Genomic DNA, 17,550 nt, shown 5'->3' with positions numbered 1-17,550 from the left:
GGCCCCGGAGTTTCAGAAGAAAGTTATTTGTTTCTGGCCATTTTGAGCCTGTAATCGAACCCACAATTGCTGATGCTTCAGATACTCTACTAGTCTCAAGAATGCCAGTTTTATTGCTTCTTTAAACAGCACAACAGTTTTCAGCTGTGCTAACATAATTGCAAAAGGGTTTTCTAATGATCAATTAGCCTTTTAAAATGATAAACTTGGATTAGCAAACACAATGTGCCATTGGAACACAGGACTGATGGTTGCTGATAATGGGCCTCTGTAGGACATTTCTAAGTGACTCCAATTTTTTGAACAGTAGTGTATTTCTTAATTCCATTATTTTACTTTTAGATTTGGGTATTGTTGTGAATTGTAAGATACTACTGCACTGTTGGAGCTAGGAATACAAGCATTTCGCTACAACCGCAATAACATCTGATAAATATGTGTATGTGACCAATAAAATGTGATTAGATTTTTGTGTTGCATCGACTCATACATACCCTGGACCCAAATCCTCCAAATCAAAAAACTAGTCAGAGTTTAGTCAACAGCTTTATTTTTGTGTGTGCATTCCAGAACAGAGCAGCAACATATCTTATAAATGTTGGTGTTTCTTTAATTCTGTACTCAGTTGTTACAAATAGAGAGCTATAAGTAATGTACACACATAAACAATTCCTGCAGCTGCCTACTGTACATCCTCCCCACCCCAGAGCTCCTTCTCTGCTAACTGCTGCTGTCCCTAACACAGCCACTAGTTTATCACATTCACTGCTGCTTTTTTTGTGGTAAAAGGTCATTTGTGGTAGCTATGCATCAGGACTCATCACCAACCCTGCAATCCCTTCTACAGCCCCTCCTACTACTACACCACACCCCACAGCTTTACATGTGATTGGTCCCGCAAATATAGGCCCAGCAACAGCTCCTACTGCTGCCCCTACAAATAACGGCACCACCCATTTCTTCATTTCTGCCAGGACCTCAAGGCAGTTGATGGCCATCATTCAGATGTCGAAGTCAGAGGTGGGAGACTTCAATGCTTGCTTAATTATGATCACCTTCCTGATGATAAGCTCCTTTGCTTTTCTCAACATTTTATTTGTGTTGCACCATCCTCTCTACCTTTTCCAGCAGCCCTTTCACCTGCTCCTGGTTGGTGAGGTCTTTGTTGTTGAAGACATGGTATCTGTTCAGACACCTCTTTAGCAGGGCCTTGAGTGCCTTTGGGGATTCCTATGTACTCTATCTGCATGCCCTCCAGATTTTATTGTGGTAAAAAGAACCAACCCGTAGCTCTGCACCGCTTTCTCCCCAGAAATCTTAGTAATTTGCTCCACAACCATCTCATCTTCTTCAGTGAAGCAGTCGATCGGGACCACTACAAGGAAAGAATGGGGGCCAGGGACACACATCCGGCAATCTCAGTGTGGAGGTCATCTGGAGCAACAAAAAATACACATATCAAAGGGTAATATTGGAAGCAACACATGACACAAACCAGAAGGTAAGGCTAGTTTAATAGTATTTGTTAAGTGGTTATTATTACCAGAGGGTTAGGTAAACCAAGGGAGAAATTGTGGTGTAGATATTAGGGGGACGAACAGTAGACGGGGGTCCCAGAATTATTTTTGACATTTTAAAACGCATTTCCTGCATGACTTATGTCTCTCTTAAGGGGTATTTTGAAAACGTGGAAGGATAAGCGGAAGCCCCCCAAACCCCCCCCAAAAATGTCCCTGCATTTCAACACATTTTGGCAGAGAGAAAAATATGCAGTTTTATAATGCTACTCTACACATTTTGCCATGAGGCTGAGAAAAAAATAGTCTTATTCTCAGCAGATAATTTTGAAGGTATGACCATTTTTCCCAAATGGAATTATAGATTCAGTCAAAGATCTGTGACAGGATTGAAAAATAAAGGAAATATATGTAGTTACACCTACTTGAAATGACATATTAGAATGTTGATTTGAAATACATATTAGAAGGTTTCAGATTAAAATGTCCTTAACTATTAGCTATTGGTTAAACATTCTCTGCTTTTGCAAACTCTTTTGTGGCTTTTTGTTTAATCAAGGATGTAATGAGTAGAGCCTGTAAAGGATTGTTACAATAACTAACAATTACAATACACACATTTAATACTTTTTTCAAGATACAGAAACATTTAGGCCAAAGTAGCTTTGAATCCTGATTGAACCTTTAAAAGCAGTAATGCAATAAAGTGTCACTGTTTAAAGTGTAGCCCGTCCAGATTGTCAGCTATAGATTTCATACATCTTATTTAAGTCATTCACATAATGAAAACAAATGGCTTATATTCATATATTTTTCTAGTGTTCTCTGCTCACCATTTACAAATCATCAGTTAGTTACTTGCCCTCAACTAAGGTTGTTACATTAGAGCTACCTATTCTTTAAGAAAATTCATGCAAAACATGAACAATGAGAACCATTGGCAAAAACAATTGCACTTGGCTGCATAGAAGGATACATTACAGTACAGATAGGCATACTTACTTACTTCATCCAAATGATGATAAGCAGCAGTATTTTATTCCTTGTTCCCTTCCTGTCCTCAAAATGAGGCTTGGACACCTGTTCCCTGTCAGAGAACTTTCCCTTGGATTTTCATAGAAATCACCTGACCACAACTTGCTTCCCTCTGACATTTTGAGGAGGCGGCAAGTAGAGAATGAGATGAGAGGACACAAAGAATAAAGGAAATCCTTTTGAGATGGAGTCAGCTAGAGCAGTTTCCCAACCTTTTGGTTTTTGCCCTAGCACATCACAGCGGATTTAAAATGACCAACTCATCAAGCTTTGATTATTTGAATCAGCTATGTAGTGCCAGGGCAAAAACCCCAGGACAGAGTTTGGGAAACCCTTGAGTTCGAGGACCTCCTTGAAACTTGAGCCTCGTCTGCAGTTCTCATAAACAAACAGAAAAATACTTATGAAATTGGGATTCATGAAGTAGAGGAGGAGTGTGATGGTAGGCCTACTTTCATCTGAAGTTGATTATAAGAAATCAGTGGGAGGGCAGTCATAGCCATATCAACATCAGTTTTTTTTTTAAATCACAAACCCCTGCTGTATGATTGACAATACATTTCCTCTGATATCTTTAGTGTAGGATCATCATTCCCTCACATTTTCTTGAGTTTCAACAGAAATATAAACAATGCAACTCTTCAACCTTTAAGCAACAAATCACACTGAAGGTGACAGCATCACTCAGGATAGTCAACAAAGGCTTTATTCAAACATGAAATAAAAAATACTAACAAAGAAAAACTAAAACCGAAATCACAAGGTTTCGCATAAATACATACGGTACAGAGCATTTCAGAGACGACACATTTAAAAAAGGAATATACAGCAACATTTAGACGCAAGCAGCAAAATAACCCAACAAAACAAGGACAGTGCATAAGAAGCAATCTGAAATAATGTAAAGTGTTTGTGTACCTGGTTGTTATGAAGCTTGTATGCATCTCATCATCTCAAATGCATGAATGGTTGTTGCCACTTAAAAGGTTGATGTAAAGTATTAGCATGGGTCTTTGCATTGTCGACACATTGCCACCTTATCAGAGATCAAATGGTCATTGCAGTCAAGAGCTAGGTTATAGAAATCAGTGGTACAACCCAAAATGCTGACAGTACAGACAGTGGGATCCATTGGTGTCATGCTTCACTACGCTGACGCGGTGGTACAACTCAGAGGGGAATATCATGCGTCTCAACCTGGATGGAGGAGGCTCATGTTACTCAGCCTCTTGCACAGTGTATCATGACCAACTATGATATCAAATCTATCACTAAAGGAATGGATGAAGGGCAAATGCTCAAGTTAAATACTAGGCCCGGGACGATACCAATACCGCAATACTGGCAAGGAAACAAAGCACAAAGTGGATTTAACTTCTTTAGGAAAACAGCCCTAATGTTAGAAACAAACGTTGTTATGTTGTCATCCAGAGCCACATTCATTGCTAAGCTATAGCACACAACGTTTGACATACAGCAGGTTTTTAAAGGACCAAAGACTGATCTGCTTCGTGTTTTCATTTTTGCCAAGGAAATAACTATTGCGATACTGGTATCGTCCAGGCCCAATTAAAATAACCCTGCAGGACACACCTTAGAACAATAAAACACAAAAGAAACATAACAGGATCCTTGCTGATCAAACATTGCTACCTAGTGACATGGATAGCAGATGGTTTTGTAGTATTCTACTGTAATTACTGCAGAAGACCGTTTCAGTGTAGTGCTTTCAGAGCATCGTCTTTATGGCAGAGTGATTCTTATTTACTCTATTCCAATATAGAGCCTAGTCTATGAAATAGAGTAGAACATCATGAAACTATGAAATAGGACTAGTTCTCTTGCACAGAAATGTGCACCCTGACTTAAAGGGGAGCAAGCTTGGTCTTTTGATGTATAAAAACAAGTCATACCAACAAGGATGCAAAATACTATTCATATATATTTATGTGTGTGCTGAATATTAGTGAACTTTTCAACAGTTTTTTCAACTATAAAAATAGCTAAAAAATCTGACAGTATTTTTAGTACAGTGTAGCGTTAAATTCATATAGATAATTGTATTTTAAACATCAGATACATTAAAGTAAAAGGCTGGTATAAAAGTCATCTGCTCCTCCTTTCCTCCTAAGACATTGCCATGTAACAGACTCAAAACAGAACACCAGTCCTCCACACTTTCAACTTGCGCTTTAGATAGAGCAGCATGAGGACTAAACTCAAGTCATCTACTTCCTGCCGAAGCAATACTACTACTCAAACTACCAAACAAGTAGCCTGGCCCCAGATCAGTATATGCTTCAGCCAACTATAATGCTAGTCAGAGAAGTTGGCGAAGCACAAACAGGTCTGGTAACTCAGCCCATTTGTGACAACAGCATTGGGTCTACAGTAGAACATAACATAAGTGTCCAAAGGCAATGTCCAAATCACTGGACTGGTGGAGCAAGAAGGCCCCTTCAGCCCAAATTTGGCAAACAGAAGTCACAGAATCTCTTTCACACAGGACAGGGGTTAAGGAAGGGTCAGGGGTTGTAAGCAAACATCCAATAAGTAAGACTTTATATAAAATATACTCAGTTACCACTCACTGTCTTCATTACAAAAGCCTTTTTTGAAAACAAGGTAAAGGATTTAAAAGGAAACACAAGGGGAGTCAAACTGGTTCTGTCAAGCTCCATGAAGCCACAAGGGCAACAACTTATTTTTTTCCCAAGAGAAAATGCAGACACTAAAGCATGAATCATGCAGAGCCTTCACTTCCTCACGGACGCACACAGTAGGAATAACCACAGGTAGAACTAGACACAGGCATGCACACACACACAGGCTCAAACACGCACACCAGTCCCATCTGAGAATTAGTCTCGCATAGCCAGACATTGGGCAACGGCACATTCAGAGATTGCGGAAGTAAGCCGTCTGGCTCGAGAGACTGAGAATGGGATGTACAGTATAATAAGTGGGTGTCTATGGAAGCAGCTGCCTGCCACCATACACCACAGGCGGCCGGTGACACCTTAATTGGGGAGGACGGGCTCATAGTAATGGCTGGAACGGAATCGAACACACCAAATACATAGTTTCCATGTGTTTGATACCATTCCATTCACTCCATTCCAGCCATTATTATGAGCCGTCCTCCCCTCAGCAGCCTCCTGTGCCATACACCTCGATATAAAAAAGGCAAAAAGAAGAGGCAAACAGAAAAACAGAAAGGAAACCCGAGGAGAACTCCATGGCTCACGCCACTGACATTTTAAGGACACTTAAAGGAGGATTGTATCGTTTTGCTTTGTACCTCTTGTCTATGCTGGTTATAGAGTTGCCAAAGCATGATATAAAAAAATAAGATACGACTGAAATAAATAACTCAACTCTTCTAGCGGATGTGAAAAAAGGCCACTGCATGCTTCTGAGATGCAAACTCAAACTCGACGGCTCGTCAAACCCTAACCGTGACCCTTTAGGCTTAACTCTATAACTCGAGGCATTAATTATTGGCATTGTTTATTAATTAATATAATCTTATCGGGGATCAAAATCCTGAACTGAAAAACAAAAACCTCACTTGAACTCCTGCACAAATCCTCCATGTACATCAATGCATAATTTGCTCAAGAGATCTAATTCTGCATGGATAAATACAGTATCTCCAGTAATGGAGTTTTGGATGAAGGCCAGTTGGGTCAAAAGATGGCTGATGGAGGGTTGGTGAATCTGGGATACGAATTACTAACTAACAGTGCCTCAATCCCATAATAGCACGGATTTCATATGGCAAAGGCGAGTAATAATACAGACAGTAAACGGACACAGTTAGTTAATGGTGAGGTCCCTATACAATCAAAACCAATGATCAGGTAAAGGGAAAACTTTTTGTCCAACATTTCACACTCTTCTTGTTTTACATGTTTTGTTGAGAACATGAATAGTGACATGCACTCTTGCAGTGAAAATTGAACAGTGCATGTTTGACTTCCTCAGAAACCCAGTTAGATTGATTGAATAGGGCACTGAAGCTGGAAGCAATCGCTACAGATAATTCCTCTCCAAAAATGACTTTTTGACCAATTATCTATCCAGTTACTTCCCAATTCCCCTCTCTCTAGCAACGTCATTTGAGTGGGTGGGATTTAGCGCAGACACACCTTGCACAAAAGGCCAGCCCAGAGTGGCTTAGGGCCAACACCAATGTTTTCGTTCAAGTGAAAACACAGCACAAGCAGTGGGGCGGCCGGTGGGGCGCCCGCGGGTGGCGGATTCACACTTTAAAGCATTTAACCAGTCGACCCTGCCCTGCTTACATCCCATCCACAGAAAGAACAACCGAACACAAACATATTAGGTCCTCAAAACAAACAAAAACATAACTATTAAAATATAGGTTCTAACACAAAAGAGACAGTTAAGGTTTTTTCGTGCGCTTAAGTGGTTGTTTTGGGGAATAGATTAAAAAAATTAAAGTGATGAAAAGACAAAATATCACATTGAGAGTAGCCCCCTCACTTAGTTCTCTCCTCTGCTCCATCCCTCCATTCTCTCCCTCCAACTCTATGAGGCTTTTGCTTTTCTCGCACGGGGTGACGTCTTGTCATCGGACTTCACCACACCGTTGGCAGAACCTACTAACAAAACAAAGAAACAAGAACAACATGTCAGAAACATATCTGCATCAGAGTTGCACTGGCTGGAGGTGGGTGTTCCAAGGACGCAGCTGCAGCGGACTCACCCCGGGCCAGGTCCTTCTTGTGGGGCTTGCTCTTTGGGCTGAAAGCCTTCTTCTTGGAGGCCTGGCTCTGACTGTGCTCCCTCCACTTTTTCAACTGGAAGTTGATGAACTTCCACATCATCCAAGCCTGGGTCAGGCAAATGGCAGCCAGGCATGTCATCCTGAGAGGCAAAGGGGGAAACATGAGGACCAGCCATGAGCAATGACAGGCGTTTTACTTTCTTTGATAGACGAAAAGTTCAAACTTGCTCTCAAGGTCCGAATCAGAGGGGGGAACAGGGCAAATTAAGTGATCTTAAGAAACATGACTTGCCTAATGGTGAGCACATTGAAGTTGCCCTTTGCAAGTGAGAAACCCTGGTTCTCTGCGCGGGGCAGTCCGAAGCCAAAGGTCAGTACGGAGAGGGTGAGGGTAAGGAGGCGAGCAATGACGAAAAGTAGTGCCCACAGAGTGAAACTGGAAAAGAAAAGAGAATCTGAGTTATAGTCACCATGGCAACAACAGTGACATCTTACTCATGTAAGACACTATCACAATCGGTTATGCAAATCAATCAATTTAGTCCGATAAGGGAGGAAAAGCTCCCATTGTATCACACAAGTGACTTGCTGAAGGTGACAATAATTCAAATTAAATTAAAAAGCTCTCTGTATGCAGGTATTATTCCCAACTTCTCCCCCTCCTTGTATTGACTGGTATGAAAATGGAGAGGGGGGGGTCCAGCGTACAATTCATACATACCCCTTCTGCTTGTTCTCGTCACTGAAGTAGAAGAGGCGTGAGGCGTGGAACAGGAGCTCCACCAGGTAGTGAGGTACCAGCAGCACCAGGCCCAACCGGTGGAGGCTGAACACACAGGAAACAGGTCAGCAAACACCAGGGGAAATAGATAACAGACCTTCATCAGATGACATTTTCTGTCCAGGGATTAACAGTACTGAACTACTCAATAAAATTAAATATTATTCACATTTGCAGCAAGAAGCATCTTTTAAAGTTGTCCAGGAGATAGCAGCGATGATTTATGCATATCTACCGTAAAAGGCCCTATAATTGATGCATGCAATGCAATTATGAGCGGCACTACTTCCAATATTGTTGTTTAGTACATCGCACAAAGGAGTGATTTGCTGCTGGCTCCTTATCGCGTCGGGCACTAGAGGCCCAGCTCAAGGACAAATTCTTCTTCTAACTGAATAGAACTCATCATTCCCCTCTTTTAGTCATGTAGGATGTGAGAACTGGTTAGAGACTGGTTAGAATCTGTTCTTGTTTGTACAATGCTTTAAGGAAGTCCCCCTTATCTCTCATGTAAGCTTGCTTCCCCCTAAGAGAGGCAATCAGCTCTACGTGTAGAAGAAGTATATAATGACTGATTCTGTAACTTTTGAGTTCCTCTCCAGTTTATCCTGAGAGTGATCTCCCTTGCAATTGATTAAATAAACTCTTATTGCTGATAAGTTCTGCCTGATTCGTGGAATGAGTTTTCCTCAACAAGTAGGTGTCCTCCCATCTATTAGAACAGCCCACCACTGCGAGGGCTGTTTGAGAGAAAATGTCAACCCTGAGGCCGATTGAGGACACAGGGAAAAGGGAGTCAGCCCCCAACATCAGCAGGGGAACAGGATACATCATAACACTGAAGCCATTTGCAAATAGCCTTGAACGACCTCCTTCCTTCCCTATACTCCTGTCTGTCATGCCCAGTGATCAGAAAGAGATGTGTGGAGCACTAGGATCAAATTAAAGCCCTACGATGTCTTTACCCATCTTCCAGACCAGTGGTCTTGAAGGAGAGGAGCTGAGTAACGGAAGGCCATTAAAATAGTATTGGGCCAAGGAGGTTCAGAGGTCAGCTAAACCAGTTAGAGGTACTTCTGATGATGATACTACTTTGATAGGATATAACTACTACTGTGATTACTACTGAACTTTTCCATAGCCACTTTCACACAACAATTAGTTTGTCAGACTTTACCTGTATGTAGGAAGTTTAAAGGTTGCCTGTATGGGAGGTATTTTGAGGACAAAGCAAGGACATTCCTACAGGTTTACAACTAACCCCACCCATCACCCCAGACACCACAAACTCTCTCCGGGGATACAGTGCATTCAGAAAGTATTCAGACCCCTTTTTCCACATTTTGTTACGTTACAGCCTTATTCTAAAATTGATTAAATAAAATATATTTTACTAAAATAAAAGGGGTTGCAAAAAACATACCTCCTTTACATATGTATTCAGACCCTTTGCTATGAGACTCTAAATTGAGCTCAGGTGCATCCTGTTTCCATTGATCATCCTTGAGATATTTCTACAACTTGATTGGAGTCCACCTGTGGTAAATTCGATTGCTTGGACATGATTTGGAAAGGCACACACCTGTCTATATAAGGTCCCACAGTTGACAGTGCATGTCAGAGCAAAAACCAAGCCATGAGGTCAAAGGAATTGTCCGTAGAGCTCCGAGACAGGATTGTGTCGAGGCACAGATCTAAGGAAGGTTACCAAAAAATGTCTGCAGCATTGAAGGTCCCCAAGAACACAGTGGCCTCCATCATTCTAAAATGGAAGAAGTTTGGAACCACCAAGACTCTTCCTAGAGCTGTCCGCCCCATCAAACTGAACAATCAGGGGAGAAGGGAGGTGACCAAGAACCCAATGTTCACTCTGACAGAGCTCCAGACTTCCTCTGTGGAGATTGGAGAACCTTCCAGAAGGACAACCATCTCTGCAGCACTCCACCAAATCAGGCCTTTATGGTAGTGGCCAGACGGAAGCCACTCTTCGGTAAAACATGACAGCCCGCTTGGAGTTTGCCAAAAGGCACCTAAAGGACTCTCAGACCATGAGTAACAAGATTCTCTGGTCTGATGAAAGCACGATTGAAATCTTTGGCCTGAATGCCAAGTGTCACGTCTGGAGGAAACCAGGCACCATCCCTACGATGAAGCATGGTAGTGGCAGCATCATGCTGTGGGGATGTTTTTCAGTGGCAGGGAGAATAGTCAGGATTGAGGGAAATATGAAAGGAGCAAAGTACAGAAAGATCCTTGAGGAAAACCTGCTCCAGAGTGCTTAGGATCTCAGACTGGGGTGGAAGGTTCACCTTCCAACAGGACAACGACCCTAAGCACACAGCCAAGACGACGCAGGAGTGGCTTTGGGACAAGTCTCTGAATGTCCTTAAGTGACCCAGCCAGAGCCCGGACTTGAACCCGATCTAACATCTCTGGAGAGAACTGAAAATAGCTGTGCTGCGACACTCCCCATCCAACCTGACAGAGCTTGAGAGGATCTGAAGAGAAGAATGGGAAAAACTCCCCAAATACAGGTGTGCCGAGCTTGTAGCGTCATACCCAAGACTCAAGGCTGTAATCGCTACCAAAGGTGCTTCAATAAAGTACTGAGTACTTGTCTGTAGATGGATGCAGATTTTTTGTTTTATTTAATCAATTTTAGAATAAGGCTGTAACGTAACAAAATGTGGAAAAAGTGAAGGGGTCTGAATACTTTCCGAATGCATTGTATCTAAGGCTGTTCACACACACTGGTACTCACAGGTATAGTAAAACGTGTACGCACAGCTCTGTGATATTCAAAATCCTATTTTCCCTAACCCTAATCATAACGCCTAGACTTAATTCTTACCCCTAACCCTAAAATAGCCATTTTACAAGTGAGGACCCGCAAATTGTCCTCAATTCTCAGAAACTTAGTTGGTTTATTATTCTTGAGGACTTCTGGTAATCACAAATATAGTAAAACATGCACACACACTTCTCTGCAATGACAGGAATAGATATGGAGTGAGTTTACCCCTCTGTCATGCCAAACCCTCTTCACATATTGAAAAGTACTCAGACAATGGCTAGCTAAAGTGCATAAATAAGAAAATGCTGAACGACAGCTCCATTCATATAGTCTTTATCCTCTTATTTAACCATTTCCCTGAGAAGACGCATACTCACTTCAAGATGTAGGCACCGGTGATGTGGAAGACGTAAAGACAAATGTAATAGAGCTGGCGTGGAATATCCTCCTGAAACACACAAGCAGAAAATAGCCTTTATTAATGACTGCTGTATCAGTGTAGGTGTGTGGCACAGCAGCTTCAGTGCAAAATGACTTTTACAGTCACAAATGGGTTTGTAAGAGGAGAATAAAGAATATGAACCTTGTATTGCAACAATGGGGAATTACACAATCACAAGATGTATCCTTCCATGTTTAAATGACAGATGTGTCATCTTTAGAACCTAACCCAAGGTGTGATCATGGACCCTTACCTTTCGCACTTTCTGGAAGTACAGCTCAGGAAGGGCGTGGAGCCAGTATGCGATTTGGCAAATGTAGAAGAACTTCACCTGAAAGCTGCAGAGAGGACAGGTTACAGGCAGGCAGGGGTAGAGATCCAGTCTATCTATGTAGGGAGGGAGTGGATATGATGGGACATGAAGGTTTGATCATGATAACTTAGATCCTGTTACATGCATTTATAAACATGTTTCTCGAAGATAGATGAAAGTTCATCAATAACAAAAATGTATGTAATCTGTGAGAAAATATTCAGTTCACAATCTATGCATTCCTGCCTAATCTATTTCCCCTAATAAAATGCACTGAAATAAGACACCTCGTTACACAATGAGAAATTAGGAGAGGGTGGGAAAAGACAGAAACTTAGTGCTGTGTGTCTAGCTTGAGTAAAACATCACATTCGTAATAAATATTTTAGGGGAACCTGATGTCTAAAATGGATTTGATGAGACAGCCGGACAGTGTACTCCCACGCACAATACTGGGGCTGCAATGCACCCTGGGTCACTAAGGCCTTTCCACTGTGCCAACTCAAACAGCTGAGCCTTCACAGAACACTTGTGGGGAATTAGTGTTCTACAACGCTTGGTAACACCAAATAAAAGTAGTGATGAAAAGAGTACTAACCATGTCCCTCTGACATGTTGAAATAATGAATGAGTGACCTGAAGGCGTAAAATTAATGTATAAATCCTTACTTACACCATGTGGGTGTGTGGGTAGCCCTCCCATAAGAAAGTAGGATTTGTCGCAAATTCCTCCTAACAGATAAGAAGAGAGACGGCATGAGCCAAAGAACAAATACGACGGACGGAAAGCTTGTCTTCACATAATGTTCCCAGGCTCCTGGCAGCGTTTCGTTGGCCTTCTTACCGCTGTTAAGATGCTGCAGCCCCAGATGAAGGACAATAAGTAGAAGGCAGCAAGCTGTCCCGATTCATTGAACTTGCTATGTTTGGTTTTCGACAGGTGCAACCGCCTATTCATTTTCTGAAATCAGAGAGAATAGGACATGAGACATGCATACTGACGCGGAGAAACGTGTCTGTTATCATTTGTTGTGGGCTGTCTAAGAGAAGGAAGTGGTCGTGGCGGATACTATTTGACTGGCTAAGAGGGTGAGGAGGATAAGACTGATAAGAGAGACAAGGCCAGACCTTATGTTAGGACTCACACTTGGGCTGGAAAAGAGGGGGAGACACGCACGCACACACAGTGACTATGTGTTCTGTAGATTAAACAGAGATCCTCCTTTCTCTCTCAGTCACACACGTGCAGTGTGTTGGGGTCTGTGTGCAGAGACACTCACATCGAGAATGTATTCCTGTATCAAGGCGTGGAGTATGACAGCAATGAGCAGGTAGAAGAACACAGTGGCTATGTCTCTAGGACCATACTGGTACAGGTTCACTTGCTCAGCCCTCTCATCTGATAACAGAGAGAGCGAGAAAAAAATAAAAAAATTTAGTCAATGGCTTCAAATACAAGGTACTGGATACATGCACTAAATACTGTAATAAAGGCCAATTATCTTGTGTTATAGAAATAAATACAAAGACAGTACCTGTCAAACGTTTGGACACCTACTCATTCAAGGGTTTTTCTTTATTTTTACTATTTTCTACATTGTAGAATAATAGTGAAGACATCTAAAACTATGAAATAACACATATGGAATCATGTAGTACCCAAAAAAAGTGTTAAACAAATCAAAATATATTTTATATTTGAGATTCTTCAAAGTAGCCACCCTTTGCCTTGATGACAGCTTTGCACATTCTTGGCATTCTCTCAACCAGCTTCACCTGGAATGCTTTTCCAACAGTCTTGAAGGAGTTCCCACATATGCTGAGCACTTGTTGGCTGCTTTGCCTTCACTCTGCGGTACAACTCATCCCAAACCATCTCAATTGGTTTGAGGTCGGGTGATTGTGGAGGCCAGGTCATCTGATGCAGCACTCCATCACACTCCTTCTTGGTCAAATAGACCTTACACAGCCTGGAGGTGTGTTGGGTCATTGTCCTGTTGAAAAACAAATGATAGTCCCACTAAGCGCAAACCAGATGGGATGGCGTATCGCTGCAGAATTCTGTGGTAGCCATGCTGGTTAAGTGTGCCTTGAATTCTAAATACATCACAGACAGTGTCACCAGCAAAGCACCATCACACCTCCTCCTCCATGCTTCACAGTGGGAAACACACATGCGGCGATCATCCGTTCACCTACTCTGCGTCTCACAAAGACACGGCGGTTGGAACCTAAAATCTCAAATTTGGACTTCACCGGTCTAATGTCCATTGCTCATGTTTATTGGCCCAAGCAAGTCTCTTCTTCTTATTGGTGTCCTTTAGTAGTGATTTCTTTGCAGCAACTCGACCATGAAGGCCTGATTCACGCAGTCTCCTCTGAACAGTTGATGTTGAGATGTGTCTGTTACTTGAACTCTCGGAAGCATTTATTTGGGCTGCAATTTCTGAGGCTGGTAACTCTATTGAACTTATCCTCTGCAGCAGAGGTAACTCTGAGTCTTCCTTTCCTATGGCGGTCCTCATGAAAGCCAGTTTCATCATAGCGCTTGATGGTTTTTGTGACTGCACTTGAAGAAAATGTCAAAGTTCTTGAAATTTTCCAGATTGACTGACCTTCAGTAATGATGGTCTGTCGTTTCTCTTTGCTTATTTGAGCTGTTCTTGCCATAATATGGACTTGGTCTTTTACCAAATTGGGCTATCTTCTGTATACCACCCCTACCTTGTCACAACACAACTGATTGGCTCAAACGCATTAAGAAGGAAAGAAATTCCACAAATTAACAAGGCACACCTGTTAATTGAAATGCATTCCAGGTGACGACCTCATGAAGCTGGTTGAGAGAATGCCAAGAGTGTGCAAAGCTGTCATCAAGGCAAAGGGTGGCTACTTTGAAGAATCTCAAATATAAAATATATTTTGATTTGTTTAACACTTTTCTGGTTACTACATGATCCATATATGTTATTTCATAGTTTTGATGTCTTCACTATTACATTTTACAATGTAGAAAATAGTACAAATAAAGAAAAACCCTGGAATGATTAGGTGAGTCCAAACTTTTCACTGGTACTGTATACATATACCCCAATGAGCCAGGGCAGTGATTGGGGACATTACCCTGAGTAGGGTGCCATCTATCTGATGGGACGTTAAACGGGTGTCCTGACTCTGTGGTCACTAAAGATCCCATGGCACTTACCGTAAGAGTAGGGGTGTTAACCCCAGTGTCCTGGTTAAATTCCCAATCTGGCCCTCATACCATCATGGCCACCTAATCATCCCCAGCTTCCAATTGGCTCATTCATCCCCCCTCCTCACCACTGTAACTATTCCCCATGTCGTTGCTGTAAATGAGAATGCATCAACTTACCTGGCTAAATAAATACTCATTAAAAATATGTAAACTTACCAAGACTTTGAGTCACATTGTATTGGACGGTGATGAACATGATGGCAAACTTTGCTGTGACCTGCAATAAACGAAGGATATCAAATAAGAAGTAATGTTGTAGCAAAAGGTCTTGTCATGGTACTTTGTAACAAGGGTGGTTCTTCCTGCTAATGCAGATGCATAGGAGTCAATCACAATAAGATGTTTGCGATTATTGTGGATAGCCAGATTAATATAATAGTTCGATTAAAACGTTTACATGCTTTGCTAGAGGAACGACTTCCCTAATAATCCTGTTTACATGGACACATCTGAAATTTGGCTACCTGATGGCACTCTGATAAATGCAGAAAATGGCCAATCAAAATAAACGTTCTATCACAGCGAACATGTTATTTTTGTTAAACATATTTAATTCTGATTTCGGACATATGACGTTTGTATGTGAAAACTACTTCTAAGACGCTTCGAACACACCGACTGTGATTTGCGTTTTGGTACACCATAAGTACATTAATTTCCAATGGAACGCTGCGTTTGCCTTGCAGATGCAGTTTCAGTGGGTTATGTGGGTTCTGTGTGGTGGGAGTCTCCCGCCGCTGGTGCTAGCACATGCGCAGATCAAATACACCGCTGGAACGCCATTAAGGTGTTTACATGATTTAATAATTCTAAAGATTGCTCAGAAAACCAGGTGTTTTAATCGGTGTATGCTTACTTCGATGTTGACCTTAAGAAGATTAAGAGTAAGGCGTTTACATGACTATTGCATAATATGCTTACTGCCATAATCAGTTTAATATCGGATTATTAGTGTGCATGTAAACGTACTCAATGAGACTGACAAATTGGGTGGGGAACTGGCTAGTTAGCCAACAAGCGATCGTGTTTCATTTTCAGAACAAGTTGGCTAGCTGGCTAACTTAGCTAGCAAGCTCAGTTCACAACATTAAGCACTCAATTGATTACGTGTTTGCAGACTTGAATGAGAGTTGACTAATGTAAACAATCCCCATCATTTACTGTCACATGCATGGATGTGATAGCAAACTGGCTAGCGCTATCTATCCATTTGGTAATATTAGATAACTAGCTAGTTGGTGTGACATGCTAGCTGACCAGCAACTATTTAGCACAGTGGGCCTCCTCTCTTCCTTGGCAATCGGTGTGACACATGAGAAGGGAGACGCTCGCGCCCAGTCCCCTTTGAGTGCTGCTGACGTTGTCATCACAGTTCAAACGAGGCGTTTTCTGTACAGCATACATTCCAGGGTTTAACACTGTACCTCGAACATCAGGCCGAGGAGAATTATCATAGCCACACATGAAACCATATCCGCGTGATTCTGGATCACGAACTCGTGGCTCAGCACCGGAGGGCTCTTGTTCTTCTTTCGGAATCCCATGGCTGACCGATACAGCTCTCCTACCTGCCGCACTTCAGTCACTCGCAGCCCCCGCTTGCATTCAGATGCAAACTCTGCTCTTTTGCTCCCGCCACCACTGCCAGTACACGGTGTAAATTGCAGTTCATGTGTTAACTAGCTTAGAAACGATAAAAATTCACAAAACCACGCACTTCGTTAGTGGCCAGTCAACGTCCCCCTCCCAGTTCGGTTCCTACACTCATGAACCGCCCATTGACGTAGATAGAAAATCCCGCCTTGTTGAACTCATGATTGACACTAGGCTGAACAAATCACGTGCATGGGAATTGGTGGAGGCGGTCTCGGGAAGTTTCCTATAAAGTCAATGAGGGGATTCGATTAATCTGCCACAAGGTGAAAGTTGATTGCATTCGTTTTGGACCCGGGCTGCGTCCCAGGCGTGAGCCAGGTGCCCCGTTCAAAGCCCACGGCGAAGTCTGCGCAACACAAAAGTGGCGTAATTAAGCACGAGGAGTAATGAGTAGGATTCTGTGTTTTCGCATGCAAAAGTGATTGCTTTATCTGCTTTCCCAATGAAAACTACTTTGAAAATATATTTTATGGAAAAGAGATGTTGTAAACCTATGTACGATGCGCCATGCAGTGGTGCCCCGAGGTTCAGCATAATCGAATTCGCCCAATCAATGTTGAGGGAAAGAAGGGATACCTCCAAGCCGTCTTTCATTCCGTCCAGTCAGATTTTTTAAAATATACATATCTTCATTATCGGGTACGTATTGATTGTTTTACGTGAAATACCATTTATTCCTTTATTTTTAGCAAAATAAAGCGTGTAAAATAGGAATATTTCTCAATGTGAATCAGGAAACGGTTGTTATTATTAACGTCAGCAAGCTAGTTAGCTAGCTAGCTACGTTAGGTAGACTAGCTAACGTTAGCTAGTTACTGTAGCCAACAAAGCCCACTACGCAAAGGAAGTAGCTAGTGGTGATGGTGAACCCGTTTGATATAGCTACGTAGTTACACTTTACAAGTCTGTTAAGTATATTCAATTGTACAGCCAAAAGGAAACAACCTAGGTAACATTAGTCTCATCCTACTGTCAATGATGGTTTAATCTTTCACCCAGG

The 17,550-nt window shown here is 42.0% G+C and overlaps 2 protein-coding genes across 5 annotated transcripts in view; one reads left to right on the top strand and one right to left on the bottom strand.

The window, feature by feature from the left end:
* Positions 1 to 6,463: 6,463 nt before the first annotated feature.
* Positions 6,464 to 16,665, bottom strand: zgc:113278 (Translocating chain-associated membrane protein 1-like 1-like). 3 transcript variants are annotated; one of them, XM_041855958.1, is made up of 11 exons: positions 16,319 to 16,665; positions 15,051 to 15,111; positions 12,916 to 13,034; positions 12,480 to 12,596; positions 12,309 to 12,367; positions 11,576 to 11,660; positions 11,258 to 11,328; positions 8,027 to 8,131; positions 7,598 to 7,741; positions 7,285 to 7,445; positions 6,464 to 7,180 (listed from the first exon to the last, which is right to left on the bottom strand). In XM_041855958.1, exons 1-11 carry the CDS (start codon positions 16,436 to 16,438, stop codon positions 7,107 to 7,109), a joined length of 1,116 nt encoding a protein of 371 aa, XP_041711892.1. In that variant the 5' UTR covers positions 16,439 to 16,665; the 3' UTR covers positions 6,464 to 7,106. The 3 variants fall into 3 exon arrangements, with proteins under 3 accessions (XP_041711892.1, XP_041711893.1, XP_041711894.1); XM_041855959.1 differs by having other exon boundaries at positions 6,464 to 7,177; XM_041855960.2 differs by lacking the exon at positions 16,319 to 16,665 and adding an exon at positions 16,152 to 16,311.
* Positions 16,666 to 17,093: 428 nt separating this feature from the next.
* Positions 17,094 to 17,550, top strand: part of LOC121545429 (protein kinase C-binding protein 1) — a 36,228-nt gene continuing 35,771 nt past the window's right edge. For both annotated transcript variants that reach the window (XM_041855956.1, XM_041855955.1), the window contains exon 1: positions 17,094 to 17,189. The gene's annotated coding sequence lies outside the window, so the exon portion shown is untranslated. The remainder of the gene's footprint in view (positions 17,190 to 17,550) is intronic.

Source organism: Coregonus clupeaformis, unplaced genomic scaffold (genome assembly GCF_020615455.1).
Source record: "Coregonus clupeaformis isolate EN_2021a unplaced genomic scaffold, ASM2061545v1 scaf0012, whole genome shotgun sequence".
NCBI classification, from domain to species: domain Eukaryota; kingdom Metazoa; phylum Chordata; class Actinopteri; order Salmoniformes; family Salmonidae; genus Coregonus; species Coregonus clupeaformis.
Note: the sequence above shows the minus strand (reverse complement) of the source record. Positions and strands in the feature narration are given on the sequence as shown.